General features: G+C 36.0%; 1 protein-coding gene across 20 annotated transcripts in view; it reads left to right on the top strand.

Moving 5' to 3' along the window:
• The window catches only part of MCTP1 (multiple C2 and transmembrane domain containing 1), a 504,318-nt gene that overhangs the window by 221,021 nt on the left and 266,017 nt on the right, over positions 1 to 17,280 (top strand). For all 20 annotated transcript variants that reach the window (XM_073888246.1, XM_073888239.1, XM_073888215.1 and 17 more), the window contains exon 2: positions 4,020 to 4,134. In XM_073888246.1, coding sequence (XP_073744347.1) covers positions 4,020 to 4,134 — 115 coding nt within the window. The remainder of the gene's footprint in view (positions 1 to 4,019; positions 4,135 to 17,280) is intronic.

The following is a 17,280-nucleotide window of genomic DNA, read 5'->3' as shown; positions in this document are numbered from 1 at the left end:
ATCTCCCACATCTTGTCAGTTGACAAATTTAGTTGATTGAATCTCCTCAGTATCTCTCAAATTCACTTTTTATTTTCATTACCACTGACCAGATCAGACCCTTGTGACTTAAACTTGACTGTTATAAAACCTTTAAAAAACTTCTGTATCCACAGGATTTCTCTTCTGTCTTCTATCCTGTGGAAAGAAAAGGCCTGGTTTTGATTATTTCTGAAATCTAAGCACTTAGGCCAGAGCAGATAGGCAATAAGTGTTTGTTAAACAAGGCCTGGTTATTACTGCTTCTTTCTTCAAAAGATGGTTTCATGTTGCCCATGGATTGAAACTCTCCTCAGCCTGGTGTCATAGTACACGAGTCTTCCTTTCTACCTCATTTCTCACACTATCCAGTGATGCCCCCTCTGGTCCATCCTCCCTTCTTCCAAATCTTCATTTGTCAACGTCCCACCCATATTTTCACACGCTGATCCATTGACCTCTCTCTGAGGTCGCCTCAGATTCTTCTCACATTATAATTGGTCTTTCTTTCCTGTTCTCTCAGTGGCTTAATAACTCCACTACGGCAGTCTGTCTTTAATTACAGCTCTTGAGGGGACAGGGTTTCATTATAAGTGCCGATTTTGACTAATTGGTAATGGCAGCCTATAGCACTATATATTAGAAAAAGATTCTAAGGGAATACTTAGGTTCCTCATGACAGAAGGTGCCAAAACAGAAAAAGAGAGGAAACAAACCACATATGAAACCCAACTTTGTCATTCATCCCCATGTCTGTGTCTGTTCAGCCAGATCATGTGTCCTTAAAGACATCAAAAAAAAAAAGACATCTTTCTATTTTCATTGCCTCTGTCACAATTTGTTCTTTAACACCCTATTCCCTGATTTTAAAAGTTTACAATCTAAAATGGCAAATATGGCATTTGAGATAGAATGTGATAATGGACAAGAAAGATATAAGTGCTAATGAAATGACCCTTGAAGACTGGGAAGGAAGACACAGAGAACAAGAGGAGGAAGGCAGGTATTTATTCAAAGGAAAGGAAATCAGTATCTTGGAAAGAGGTCTACATTCCCAAGTTCATTATAGCATTGTTCACAATAGCCAAGATAAAAACAACCTAAATGCTTATCATTGGATGAATGGATAAAGAAAATGTGACACACACACACACACACACACACACACACACACACAGAATATTATTCAGGCTTTAAAAAGCCAGTAAATATAAGTCCAGTGAAGTTCTCTCTTAACCAAGTATTAAATTCTAAAACAACAAAAGTGAAAAACCTAATACAGTTAAAATTATCTTTGAAAATTCCTTCCTTGCCCATATAGTATAATATACATTTTAAAATATTATACCAGCTATCCTATAAATTATTAACTCTAAACTTCAAGAGGAACTGCATAGAACAATGAAAACTACAAAATATGCAGCCATCTGAACATTCAGACTTTTCTGCCTTTAAAATACCTATCAAAATACTAGAGAGGATGCAGAGTGGGTGGAATATGTCTCCTTCCCTATAGATTTTATTACATTTCTTAGAAAGTGGTAAATCTATCTATAGCAAGTATTTATTAATGGGCTTGTTTATTTTGAAATAATGTATATACAAGAACCTAACAAAAGGCTTGGAACATACTTGGAGCTTTAACAAATGCTTTCTGGATTTGAATTTAAATTTTGCTTATTTTAGACCCACATACAAACTGTTCTACAAAAAGTTGTTTAGAAGGCCTTGATTGGCTTCCTGTCTTTCCAAGTTGGCATCTCCTGTGTGGTGTAGTGAACAGCTATCACTCTTGTCATTTACATTAGTTACAAGACACCCTACCATAGTTCTGGAAATGTATATTTAAGGGAGAGAACATTTTTTGCCCTCCAAACTTGAAAATTAGTAACATCCGATGTTAGCTAGGATATGGGAAATACGTGTCTTGTATACTTCCAATAGTAATGTGAACTATATAAACTTTTTTGGAAAAATTCATCCTATCAGTGAAATAAAAGTGCAAGTCCTCATAGTGGCAAGTACCGAAATCAGCTCATGTGTTCATCAATAGAGAAATAATTGAAGAAATTATGATTACGGTACCCCACACTGTGGAAAATGATGTACCTTGAAAAAAAATAGATAGATCCATATGTATTGATTAGCAAAGTGCCCGTGACATTAAGTTAAATAAATTGTGAAATAATAGGCAAAATATAGTACTATCTTTTTAAAAGACAAAAACTGAAGACTCAACAAAAGAAAAATAAACCTATATGTATCTGTGTTTGTACAAGCCCTTCAAAATGTGGAAGGATATACCCTAAATCGTTAGAACTGGTAACGCCAAGGAGGTGGGAAAAGCCAATGTTTGAGAGAAGAGCAAGACAATCATCTCACCTTTGTTGCTCTCTTGTCGAAGGCTGGATCCAAATTAGGGGTAATAGGAATTAAAAGAAAAAGAAGAAGATAGCAGGAGTGGAAGAATGAAGGGGGGGGAGTCGGAGGGGGAGATGAACCATGAGAAACGATGGACTCTGAAAAACAAACTGAGGGTTCTAGAGGGGAGGGGGTGGGGGGATGGGTTAGCCTGGTGATGGGTATTAAAGAGGGCACGTTCTGCATGGAGCACTGGGTGTTATACGCAAACAATGAATCATGGAACACTACATCAAAAACAAATGAGGTAATGTATGGTGATTAACATAACAATAAATAATTAAAAATAAAGACAACTGGGAGATGGAATGGTGGTGGAAACGGAGTGGATGGGATTTAGCAACTTTGTGCATGTGGTGGAGAGGGAAATGAGGAAGTCAAGGACAGCTCATTGATTTCTAGCCTGAGCCACTGTGGGAACCATGGTGTCATATGTAGGAACAGGGGTACCATGAAAAGAAGTGGAATCTTTCTTATTGTTACCAGAGGAGAGATGAGGAGTTTGGGTTATCTGTCAAAGTTGTGCTGCTTCTTGTTTTAAATGATAATTGCTCCTATAGGAAAGCTGCTTTCTTGGTCTTGAAGCATAGGGGGGGAAAAGCTGCTTTATAATTGTATTTCATATGAACGGTAGAATTAGAAGAGTCAGACCGGCATCTAAATTTTTACCTTATCCATGCATATTATTCCAAAACAAAAGAATATTTCTTTTTGAATTGGAAGAAAAAAATATAGGAATTTAAAATCATTTCAATATGTAAAGAAAAGTCAATTTTCCTATTGTATTCAAAGTGGCATAAAGTATAAAATGTGACCTATACAATTTTTATTGTTTCTTTTGTGTTGTTTTAATATAGCTATTCTCCTTGCAAGTGTTTATTTAACTTAATGCCTGTAAATTAATAGTATATTGTTACTAAAGATATCCTATAGGGGTAGGATTGCAAAAATGTTTAGTTCTAGAAATAGCTTGTGCACTTTTATTCTACAGAAAGCAGCATTAGAAATTTAGTCCCACTGAGTATTTATTTCTTGCAAATACTGTCAAAATACTGGGTAAATTTATTTCTGTATAATTACATCATATTTTATGCTGGGATTGAAATAGAAATGTGTAATCCATCAGTATGACCCTTTTGCATAGATAAATGAGTCAACACAGTTACCTGAATAAATCACTTTGTCAGCTCACTTGTATGGAAATGAACTGTTCTTGCATACCTTTATTCTCCATTCATCACTGATTGTATTTTTACTTCAGACACTATTCCTATGTAGTCTTCCTTTGTTGAATTATTTGGGGCTACCCATGGGGAATGTTTTTCATCTTATATTTGTTATCTTGAATCTGAGTTAAAACAAGAATTCCTATAAGTGTCATTTTTTTTTTTTTTGAGTCTAAAGAATTTCATGAATTTAAAAACCTTCAGAGAACTAGGTGATTATGGCATGGGAACGCACAAGATGATTCATTTTATTAACTAATTCTTCCAGTTTGAGTGAAGCTATATATGGCCCCTACTAGAGAAAATAGGAAAGAGATAATAAATTTAATATTTTGTATATTTCTTGTTTTTCAGAAAATAAATACTGCTGGAACCAGTAATGCAGATGTCCCCTTGGCTGATCCCGGAATGTACCAATTGGACATTACGTTAAGAAGGGGTCAAAGTTTAGCTGCCCGAGATCGAGGAGGTAAGAACATAAGAACACCACCACCTAGAAACTTATTTTATGTGTTTTTGACAAATTTTGTTTTCCTTACGGTTGCTTCAGTAAAAAAAAAAAAAAAAAAAAAAAAAAAAATCACCTTTAGTATTATAATTTTTGGAAGGTTGGGTTCAGCAATATGGTTTGAAGCTCTATTTACTCCTGTGATCACGGAGAAAGAGATTATGATGCAAATTCAAAAAATCTGAACTGGTCCTGTCCCAAGCAGTATGGTCCCTACTAACCTGCTGACATATTAGACTCTGCCTTATGTATTATCAGTGACATAATTGGTTAGTAGATGAAGCACATATTTGGAGCCATATCAGAAGTAACCATTTGGCAGACCTGAAATTCTTGTTGCTGCATAGATTTGCACAGTTGAATCTGCTGACATTGCAGAATCCAGGACAGACATTTCGCCAAAACTTTGGAGATTCTCACCAGTGATTTTTCTGAGGCTTGGTTGGACCTGGCAGTAGTCTCATGGTAGGTCTTTGTAGTCAATGATGAAAGAAGAGACAAGGAAAACACTCTCTAGTTTCTGGTTTCCAAATCTCAAGGCAGTCTCCTGGTGAACTAGCCTGGGCTACATTAGGGATTCCTTGAACCCACATGAGAGGCAGCCCTGCGGATGGACGCTAGGTAGACTGTGGAGCATCCTGTTCACAGTTCAAAATACTAGCTATTCAGAGTGTGGAGACCTGAGGGGCCTGAAGACCCACAATTCCAATTCCATAGGAAGCTGAATTTGAGTGTAACTCCTCCAACAAGGAAGTGGGGAGAGCCCCTAAGCCTCTAACAGGTGTCAGACAACCTGAAAAGTGCTCCTGACATCATGCAGTCTCATTTGTCTGCTCTCACCCTATTTGACATCCACACTTAGGGTTTGGAAGGAACCAAATTGGGACTACAGTTTATAATTCTATCTCTTGTCTCTACAAGAATAAAATGGAGAAAATAATTTAGTATAATAGTGGGTTTTTAAAGACTAGAAACTGTACAACTAATAGATTTAATTTTTTAGTAAAAACTAGTGAATGAAGGTGTGACTAGAAATGTAGAATTTTAACACATTTAATTTTCAAAATTAACCGTCTGGCTAAGTAGTCGAGGACAAATTTTTATTGAACTGAACTGCTTGTCTCAAAATCAGTTACAATTAGATTAGAGAAAGAAAATAATGCTATTAATACAATATTATTTGGTTGTATATACGTGTACTACATTTTTTAGTTTGAGGAGTACTCTTAATTACATTCTGTTGCATCATTTGATTTAAAACAGAATTGAATCAGCCATCAGGAGATCAAAATTTTAGTCCTAGATATGCCCTCCCAACAATATTAAATACATATGCCCATAATTATTTAATACAACATTGTTTGTAATTATAAAATGCCTATACATAGGCGAGGTGGTTAAACAAAATATGGTACATCCGCAAGATGAAATATTATGCAGCTATAAAATAAAGAATAAAGAAAATCTCTAGGAATTGATATGAAAAGAGTTACAGGGGGGGTGCCTGGGTAGCTCAGTCACTTAAGCATCTGACTCTTTATTTCGGCTCAGGTCATGATCTCAGGGTCATGGGATTGAGCCCCTCATCAAGCTCCTCACTCAGCAGGGAGTCTGCTTGAGATTGTCTCTCTCCTTCTCCTTCTGCAACACCCCCCCAAATAAATAAATAAATCTTTAAAAAGAAAAAAGATAAGAGTTACAGGATATTATTGACAAGGCAAAGTACAAAAGATTATTGACAATATGGAATGTAAGAAAGGGGGAGTATAAGAAATTCTGCATTATCTGTTCATTTATTCAAAAAGAAATATTGGAAGTAAAATCCAGAAACTAATGAGATTAATAACATACATAATATAGGTAAGAACAGGTGTCAAGAATGAGAGATGGAAATGGGGTAAAAAAGATGAGGAGGAAGTGATTTTTCTCTGATCATATGAAACAATATTTGGATTATACACCATAAAACTCAAGACAAAAAAAGCACTATCCTTGATGTACTCTAGAGCATGACTACCAGTTCTGAAACTACTTAATGTGTATACTGGGACTGAACAAATAAGTAAATATATTGTAGGTAATGAGAGCCAGTTTTTCCACTGTTGGAGAAAGAAGTTACAAAAATAGAACAAGGAAAAGCTGCAAAGAACCTTCTGGTTTTAGAGGGGCATCAGTATGAACTAATGGTTTTTAATACATATACAGATAGACCGAAATTATAATGCATAGAGGTATGTGTGTGTGCATGTGCGTGTGTGTGTTTCCTAGATCTATCTGCTGAGAGGGCCTAGAAACAATTGCAAATGTGTAATGACAGAGTAGCAATCGACACAGGTTGAGCCCAGATTTTGGTTTCTAAATACAATTTTCCCAAGAAAAGTAAGCAGTGCTCCTGGAGAAGTGGTTGATTGCAGATCTGGGCCAGGGAAAGTGCAAGAAGAGCCTGGAATATTTTGCAGTCCCAGAAAGTAAGGAAGTAATAAAAAATTGATGGCATGATGTCATAGAACATAGAAGCCAACTTAAAAGAGCTCCTAGTAATCAAAACTTGGACAATTTCAGCAACAAAATAAATGATGATAATAATGAATTCTAATCCATCGAATAATATGAGTTCATGCTGGTAAGTAAATAACTGAATAAAGAAATAAGTGGGAGAGAAGGTGCAGCTTTTCTTTATGGTAGAATTCCAATGAACAAATGTAGAAGGGAAAATAAGAATAGAAAATCACCTTTTAACAAACAACACAGTAACATTTTGCAGGCAAAAATCATCAATTGATGCTAAAATTACATGTGCAAAATTATGATGAGAAATGGGATATTTGCATCATTTAAAAGTATTTCCTAACAATTTACATATGAATTACAAAGGAGGAAATAGTAACTTTACAATGGAGAGACTTGGAAGATACCACCTTACCCAAGTGTAATAAGAGACAGATATCATGGACCTCCTGATATGATGCACTGAGAAAGGCACATCATTTCTCTGACATTCTCATCAAAAAATGCATAGAGTCAATGTGATCATGAGAAAATATCAGACATACTCTGACAATATACAATGCTAATTATCTGACCTGAGTAGTAGCTGTCCTGTGGACATGGGGTGCATGATCTAGTCCCATGGTTCCATGTCTCCAGAGTTGTCAGTCTGGATGGCACTGTTCACACACACTGTCTTTCCTACAGCTGCAAATTTCTCTGTGTGGTTGTCTCTGCCACAAAGAGGAATTTTTTGAAGTAGAACAAGAGGGCCATATTCTTTTTTTTTTTAAGATTTTTAAAAATTTTTATGTTATGTTAATCACCATAAATTACATCATTAGTTTTTGATGTAGTGTTCCATGATTCATTGTTTGCATATAACACCCAGTGCTCCATGCAATACGTGCAAGAGGGCCATATTTTTAAGAAAAATGGGAAAAAAAATATTTTGTGAAAGTGAAGAATATCTACATGTGTTTAAAATGCGAACTCCAATTCAGCTTCACTGTTTTACTTACTTGGCCTGACATTTATGACTTTTTTATTGAGTAGATATGAGAGGAGATATTTAAAAAAAAGGAAACAACTTGAGTTAAGTATCAGATTGATTAAAATTTATCTTAGACCCACCACTGAATGGCAGATGTGTTAAGCATGTGACTGGATAGGTCGTATTGGGTGACTTTACACTTGTGAATTTATATACATCCAGGACAGTTAAATGGGGATGGGTAGTTCAAAGTGAGAAAAATCATTCGTTTTTGATGCAGTGTTCCATGATTCATTGTTTGCGTATAACACCCAGTGCTCCATTCAATATGTGCCCTCTTTAATACCCATCACTGGGCTAACCCATCCCCCCTCCCCTCTCCCCTCTAGAACGCTCAGGTTGTTTCTCAGAGTCCACAGTCTCTCATGGTTCGTCTCCCCCTCCGATTTCCCCCCAGAGAAAGACATGTATCATATGACCTCACTGCTATGAGGAATTCTTAATCTCAGGAAACAAACCGAGGGTTGCTGGAGTGGTGGGGGGTGGAAGGGATGGGGTGTTTGGGTGAAGGACATTGGGGAGGGTATGTGCTATGGTGAGCGCTGTGAATTGTGTAAGACTGATGAATCACAGACCTGTACCTCCGAAACAAATAATACATTCTTCCATTTTTATAACCCTTTTTACAGAACAAGTAGATGACTTCTTGCAATGCTTCTGCATTGTGCTAAGTTTTATTGTGTCTATGAACTAGAAACACATGATCTTGAAGAGTATGATGCACATAATTTCAAAGCCAAACTCCACATTCTATTAGCTATGTGATTTGGAGTAATATGTACAATCTCTCTGCTGCCATCGTAGGGTTCCAGAGTTAGCAAATAAAAATACAAGATACCTCATTAAATGTGAATTTCAGATAAACAACACATTACTTTTAGTATAAATACATCTCATCTAATCCACAGTATAATGAATATAGATAATAATATTGTACTATAACTATGTAATATGGTATTGCTACAATGACAACATATGACAATTTATAAATTTAAACACACCGAACTCCTCAAACTTACACGATATTACATGTCAACTTTAATAAAAAAATAATAAAAATTTGTCAAAAAAATATATTTTATATAATATTTAAGACATACTTCACTTAAATGTTATGTATCGTTTATCTGAAATTTCAATTTAACTGAGTTCCTTATTTTATCTGGCAGCCCTGTGACAATCGTCATGTCTAGTTATTACTAGAAAAATGCCATTTATATTTTAGTTGGCTTGGGTTTTTCAGGACCATATTATAATCTATCACATTTGAATGTAATGTCTTGACATGATTATTTGCATTGTTAGAAAAGTAAGAGCAATCTGTGTACTTATATCTGGTGATAGCAATTGCCTACAATTTGATTTCTTGTAATTTGTACCATGGAAGATGTATTAATTTTCTAGGGCTGCTTTAACAATTTAGTGCAAATTTGGTGGCTTAAAACAACAGAAATTTATTATCTCACAGCTCTGGAGTCCAGGAGTCAAACAGTCAAGGGTGTGGTAGGGGAACACTCCCTCCAAAGGCTCTTGGGAAGAGTTCTTCCCTGCCTCTTCTAGTTTCTGTTGATTCCAGACATTCCTTGGCTTGTGGCAGCATCACTCTGACCTCTGCTTCCATCCTCACAGGGCATTTGCCTCCGTGTCTCCAAGTCTCCAGTCTCTCCCCACTTTCTTTCATAAGGACAGTCATTGGATTTAGGGCCCACCCTAAATCCAGGATGATCTCATCTCCAGATTCATACCTGAAGTACATCTACAAAGACCCTATTTCCAAATAAGGTCACATTCATAGGCATGGAGTTAGGACTTAGACTATCTTTGGGAGAACCCAAGTCATTCCACTACAGAGGACAACTGATTCTCTTCAGACACTAGGAATAAATTTAAATAATCAGAAAAGTGATCCATATTTTATGTCATCTAAAGAAGGTCTTAGAACTAAAGTAAACTATGGCAAAAACATTTGAATGAGGCATTAGATCATCTGCAGAAAAAAAAGTGATCTATGTGAACTTGTTTATTGTGACTCTATCTATAACAATGTTAGAAGTGCTGAGAATTGTGCAAGACTGTTGAATCACAGATCTGTACCTCTGAAACAAATAATACAATATATGTTAGAAGAAGAAGATGATGATGATGATGATAGCAGGAGGGGAAGAATGAAGGGGGGAAATCGGAGGGGGAGATGAACCATGAGAGACTATGGACTCTGAAAAACAAACTGAGGGTTCTAGAGGGGAGGGGGGTGGGGGGATGGGTTAGCCTGGTGATGGGTATTAAAGAGGGCACATTCTGCATGGAGCACTGGGTGTTATGAACAAACAATGAATCATGGAACACTACATCAAAAACTAATGATGTAATATATGGTGATTAACATAACAATAAAAAATTAAAAAAACACTAATGATGTAATGTATGGTGATTAACACAACAATAAAAATTAAAAAAAAAAAAGTCCCTACACTGAGTAGAGTTAGAGAACTCCAGTCACTCTACTCTGTGAGTCTGATGTGTCACCGCCAAAGAAAGTTTCCAGATGCTCTGAGAACAGTGTTTTCAAGCTGGAGTAAGAATTATAGAAACCTGGGGATGGGAAGGGATCTAGACGGTTTTCCCCTGCAAGCTTCACTTTTCTCACAGTTTAATGAAACCTCTCTAACCAAGACCTTATATCAGTTACAGACAGCCAGATCTGAGTAAATGATTGGAAAGCATTTTTTTTCCCAAAATAAATTCAATTTTATAAAACATATTCTGTATTCTAAGTATAAATAAGCCCTTTTCAAGTTGGAGGGCCTGCCAGCAATTTTGTCATTAGATGTAATTTATGAGAACTTTTCAAGAGAGTTATTCTCTGAGTGTGAATTATGCCTCAGGGACGATATTTGGTGTTTACGTATATTTCCTCCAATCTTCACACGGTTGGCTGTAGGGGCAGGTGCCACCCCAACACATTCATTCACCTTTCAGTGTTAGGATCGTCTTTGGTTTTGACCCTTAGGAATTTCCTCTGTGGTAGAATGGCCATATATCCTGGTTTGCCTAGGGGCAGGTTTTTTTTTAACTGTTAGTTGGCATAATTGTTAATAGTGGTTCATTTCACTCTCAAAAGGGTCCCCATTCTAAAGACATACTATATATACTGATGCTTCCTAGAAAAAATTCTAGTCCCATTAAAGTTGATCAGAAAATTAAGTGTTGTAAACATTCCTTTTTTCCCAGAAGGAGAATGCAATTTGTATCATCAGAGGAAGGTTTATCTGAGCAGGTTTGTTTGTTTGTTTGTTTGTTTTAAGATTTTATTTATTTATTTGAGAGAGAGAGAGATAGCAAGAACAGGAACACAAGCAGGGGGAGTGGGAGAGGGAGAAGCGGGGCTTGTTCCCAGGACCCTGGGATCATGACCTGAGCTGAAGGCAGACGCTTAACGACGGTGCCCTCTGAGCAGGTTTGAGATGCTTTTTTTGGCAGCTCCTTCTTCAGATTTACAGGCTTTAATGAGCTACTGTGATCAAGAAAAGGTCTGTCATGTTACCTTTTTGGGTTAAGAGGGTGAATTGAATATGTTTTTAGTCAATTGGTTTTTTTACATTTCTTACAACAGGTGGAATCAGGTATAGCTTGTTTTACCCAATACAGACACAATCACATATATGCCTGTGAAATGGCATTCCTTTCACCAGTTTCCTACCATTGGGGAATTAAAAAAAAATATCACAGTGACTCAGGGTTTTAATAATAGCTATTTCACGTAGTCTGTGATCTGAAGTAAAGCTATACATACACACACACACGCACATATATACATATATTTTATACTATATAAGCTTCTGAAGAATACATATGTTCTGTTTTTCCTATCTTATTTTCAGAGGTGTAAAAAACATCATTCATTGACATACAAAGATTCCCTTGCTACATGTTAATATAACTAAGGCCATACAGTTACTAAACCCTGAAAATGAACTTCTACCTGAGATTTTGTGGAAAGGGTAATTTTGTATATTTCATATGATCCAATTTCAGGGAGTATATAACTAAATTCCTGAGAATATTTCTCTCTATGGGCACAATACATCAAGATGCTTTACCTACTGAGCCACCCAGGTGCTCCGTAGATGTAGCTTTTTATGGACATGCCCAGTTACAAGAATTGTTACACTCAGGGAAGCCAAAAGATATAGCTTCGTTCACGTGTTTCTATTTCTCCCATGCCAGATGAAATTTGCCAACTAGGAGATCATTTTTACCGTTTGCTGCCTAGCAACATAGTTGACATACTATCTATTCAGTTTAGCAGAGAAATAGAGTAGCCGAAAGTCATATTCTCAAGAAGAGGGGGCAAACATTGAGAAAATTAAGAAAGTACAGGGTATTCCAGTTGTGCCTAATTGTACCAGACAGTCCCTCCTTGCTCGTAAGCGCCCAGGAAGGGGTTCAAGGCAAGGTGATTCCAAGCCTTTGGAGCTACCTAGGAGCTGTTTAGGAAACACCAGAGTCAGTATAAAAACGCATTGTCAGTTTTATTAGTCTGAATTTAGGACCTGACCCTGGAGAACAGCAAAATCAAAAGAATTTTTGCACTGGCACACAAGTACTCAGAAAGGTTGAGAAGTAGTTACAGCCTCACCTGTGTTATTAACCAAAGTAACAGCACTTTATAGCAACCGTAACAACAAAGGTAGAACAACAAATCATTTAGCTGTTTTAAGTTGTCTAGACATGACCACCCCTTACTATTCTTTCCGTTTGCCTTTTATTTTTTTCTTAAACAACTGACCATGGTCATAAACTACTCAAAAGCAGAGTAAAAGTAGACCTTTTTGAGAGATGTGTTCAGTTTGGGTGAAGCAAAACCTTCCATCTATGCAGAAAGTCAATCATGTTTTACTACCTTGTGTTGAGAACAGACTTTACACTCAGTGACCATTTCTCTTTCTGAATTACCAGTCCTCTATTACACAAAGCTTTTTAACAAATAATTGTATTTAGTTTTTTTTTCAAATTACATTTATTGAGATATAATTTACATAGAGTACAACTTCCAGTTTGATGAGTTTGACAGAAAAATACAGTCATAACTAGCACCAAACCAAAAACATAGAACATTTCCATCACCCCAGAAAGTTCCTTTATGGTCTTTTGTGGTTAATTTTCTCCTTACACTTCTGGCAACAATTGATCTGGTATCTGTAAAAAACAATTTTAAATTTCCTCAATATGTATGTATCTTTTTTTTTAAATGATTACATATTTCTTTTTTTTAAGATTTTATTTATTTATTTGAGAGAGAGAATGAGAGATAGAGAGCACGAGAGGGAAGAAGGTCAGAGGGAGAAGCAGACTCCCTGCTGAGCAGGGAGCCTGATGTGGGACTCGATCCCCGGACTCCAGGATCATGACCTGAGCCGAAGGCAGTCGCTTAACCAACTGAGCCACCCAGGCGCCCAATATGTATGTATCTTAAATATACATGCATATATATGAAATGATAGGTGATACATTTTAGAGATTGAATATAATTTTGTAAAGCATAAGACATTGTTTATACTGCATTGATGTTATCCTTATAATTTGAGGGCTATTTACATTTCAAATATATTTACATGTTGACAAAATATGTAAATAAAAACTACTCAGTGACCCTGATGGAAACTATGGACTCTGAGTGATAATGATGTGTCAGTGTAGATTCACTGATACGAATGTACCACTGTTGTGGAGGATGTTGATAGTGAGGAATGCCAGGCATGTGTTGGGAGCAAAGAGTATAAAGAACTCTTTATACTTGCCAGTCAATTTGGCTATGAAACTAAAACTTCTCTAAAAATCAAAGTCTATTTAAAAAAAACAACAACACTACTTTGTGGAGTTAAAGTATCTTTGCTCTGTCTCCATTTTAATTTAGCTTAAGTATATAAAATAATACAACTATGGTTGATACTAAAAACTTACCAGAACTGTAAAATTTTATTCAAGGAAGAATCCAAATGGAATAGCATGCAGCATTGTCTGAAGTTTAAAACAACTATACTTGAATCACTAATTATTAGGGAAATACAAATCAAAACCACAATGAGATATCACCTTACACCTGTCAGAATGGCTGCAATAAAAAAGATAAGGAATAAATGTTGGCAAGGATGTAGAGAAAAAGGAACACTTGCACACAGTTGGTGGGAATGTAAATTGGTGCAGCCACTGCGAAAAATAGTATGAAGTTTCCTCAAAAATGAAAAAATAGAACTACCATATGATGCAATAATTCCACTACTGGATATTTACTTGAAGAAAACAAAAACACTAATTCAAGAAGATATATGCACCCATATGTTTATTGCAGCATTATTTACAATAGCTAAGATATGAGAGTAAATAGATGAATAAATGAATAAACATGTGATATACATCTATAATGAAATACTACTCAGCCATAAAAAAATGAGATCTTGTCATTTGTGACAACATGGATGGACCGAGAGGATATTATGCTAAATCAGACAGAGAAAAACAAATACTGTGTGATTTCATTTATACGTGGAATCTAAAAAACGAAACAAAGAAACAAACAGATGCTTAAATACAGAGAACAAACTGGTGGTTCCCAGAAGGGAAGTGTGTGGGAAAATGGGAGAATATATAAAGGAGATTAAGAAGTATCAACTTCCAGTTGTAAAATAAATAAGCCATGGAGATGAAAACTACAGCATAGGGAATTTGTTGATAATATTGTAATAATGTTGTTTGGTGACAGATGGTGACTACACTTATGATGACCCCTGAGCAATAGAATCATTGAATCAATAGGGTGTTACACCTGAGACTAATATAACACTGTATGTTCGTTATATTTCGTTAAATAACATACATACAAGAACATAATACAAGAAAAAAAAGAGATAGAAATTCTGCAACTGGGATTGAGAGACATGGGAAAAGAATAATAAATCTAGTTTAGGAATTTCCATGAAAATAGAGGAGAAGAAATAGTTGCTGAGTTAATGGATGATAATTTTTCAATTCCGACAAAGGATATAAATCCGTAAGTACCCAAAACATGACTTATAGCAGGCTTGATAAATAACAGAACTCTGGATCCAGATACATTATAGTAAAACTCCAGAACACAAAGGCAAAAATATTTTAAGAGAGATCTACATATGAATGGCAGTTTGACTGAAGATTTCACAACAATGACTTGGGTTAGAAAACATAGTTATCAATAATCTCTTTGAAGGGCTGAAAGAACCTATCAATCTGGAACTAGAACATAATTGTCCACCTCGAGTTATCTACCTAGCAAAATAATCTTCCAAGATTGAAAGCAGAATAAAGCTATTTTGTAATTAGTATCTGAGAGAATTTGCCACTGTCAAGCTTCACCGAAAGAGCTTCTGAAAGATTACTTCAGGAAGAAGAGCCTCAGATGTGAGATCTAGTGAGTAACAGTGAGCAAAGGAATTGGTAAACCTACAGGTAACATTAAATAAGCATGATTTATATGAAGTAAAAATTGTTATAATGTCTTGTGTGATTTTTAAAGGACTAAATGAAAATACTGGGTAACAACTTATGACTCAGGAGTGGAGGGTTTGGAAATATTCTACAATGGGATGTAACGAGCACTGGGTGTTATATAAGACTGATGAATCACTGAACTCTGCAGCTGAAACTAATAATACACGATATATACATTAATTTAAATTAAAAAATGAAAAGAAAAAAGAAATATTCTACAGACTGTATTACTCAGCAGGGTGAACTTCAGAATTGTTGATGTATGGAGGTATGTTAAACTTGTCAAGAATAACTAGTAAACGAATGGAAATAGAATGTAGACCTGGGGTGCCTGGGTGGCTCAGTCGGTTAAGCGTCTGCCTTCGGCTCAGGTCATGATCCCAGGGTCCTGGGATAGAGCCCCGCATTGGGCTCCCTACTCAGTAGGGAGTCTGCTTCTGCCTCTGCCCCTCCCCCCAGCTTGTGCACGCTCTCTCTCTCTCTCTCTCTCTCTCTCAAATAAATAAAGTCTTTAGAAAAATGTAGACCTTAAAAATTTGCAGAGGTAAAATGAAATTTTAAAAATACAAGAACAAAAAAATCCCATATTTTTAAATGAAGATACTACTTATTCTAATTCAGTTTAATTGCATACATATTTATATCCACAGTCTTAAATTTTAGTGATAATTTACCTGTTCTGTAAGACAAGTGTACAAATTTTCCAGTTAATTAGACCTCCTATTATAAAATCAATCTGATTTACATTAATTGTTATATATCTTGCTCTGATATAAACAAAGAGAACACATTTAGCTGTTTTTTTAGACAAATTTAACAAGTTAAGTCTTTCAACTATTTTTGGTGATCAAGCAAATTAAGAGTCCTCAATTAAGTCAACTTAAAGAACTTTTTTATAACTACTTAATATTTATTTACCAAGTAATACTAACAATCTTTAACTCTTGGTTTAAAATCTTAAAAGAAGAAGTTTTCTTAATTAAGGCTGGGCCATTAGCATAATTTTCGTTCTTTATCTTAGTGACCAAGACACCCATGAACTAAAACTCTGCCATTCCCTTTGAGCACTTTTTTTCTTCCATTTACGTGGAGGGAGGTTTTGAGACTCCTTATTCTAAATTTATATGCATCTGTTAATCTCAAAGCCAATCAAAATATGAGCTCTATTAAATTTGAGATATTGACCATACAATCTTGTTGATTTCCCTCTGGAGGCAGGCAAAGGTACCTTGTCAAAAAAAATATTATGTGTTAACATTGTTTAGGGGATAGCTCTTTTGCCCTTGGAATAAAGTTATCTTGCTCAATTGTTTTGTCTTTTTAAAATTAGAACTATTTCTGGGGCACCTGGGTGGCTCAGTCAGCTGAGCACCTGAGTCTTGGTTTCAGCTCAGGTCATGATCTCGTGGTCCTGTGATCAAGCCCTGCAATGGCTCCATTCTTGTTCCCTCCCCTCTGCTCCTCCCCCTGCTCACTCTCTCTAAAATAAATAAGATCTTTAAAATTAAAATAATAATAGTAAAATAAAATTAGAACTATTTTCTTTGTTCACTCTCTGCAAGGAAAGTACACCTTTCTTTTTCAAGTTCTCGTGAAATTAGCAATCAGATTCTCTCTTCTCTCATTTTTTAAGTAGACTTACTCCTTTAGCTCCATGTTCTTAAAATGTGCATAACCACCCTTAATTTTTAGAGATGCTCTTAAAAAATGGGCAGGTGTGGGTATAGAGCAGTGACTCTCAAAGTTTGGTCCCCAGAAGAGCAGCACCAGTATCACTTTGGAACTTGCAAATCTTTGGGCCCCGCTCCGAGACACCCACTGAATCATAAACTCTGGGTGTGGGGCCCATTAATGTGTGTTTTAAGAAAACTAGGTGATTCTGATGCATGCTCAAGTTTGAGAACCATCATATAAATGTCCTAAGAATCTCAGTGGCCACACACACACACACACACACACACACACACGTATGCAATCACTTACAGTCACACTCGGAAAATCACCCCACTAACTGCAATTGTTAAAAAGCAACATCAACC

This window comes from Callorhinus ursinus, unplaced genomic scaffold, assembly GCF_003265705.2.
Source record: "Callorhinus ursinus isolate GAN/ISIS: 27379988/994484 unplaced genomic scaffold, GSC_fseal_2.0 scaffold3, whole genome shotgun sequence".
NCBI lineage: Eukaryota > Metazoa > Chordata > Mammalia > Carnivora > Otariidae > Callorhinus > Callorhinus ursinus.
Note: the sequence above shows the minus strand (reverse complement) of the source record. Positions and strands in the feature narration are given on the sequence as shown.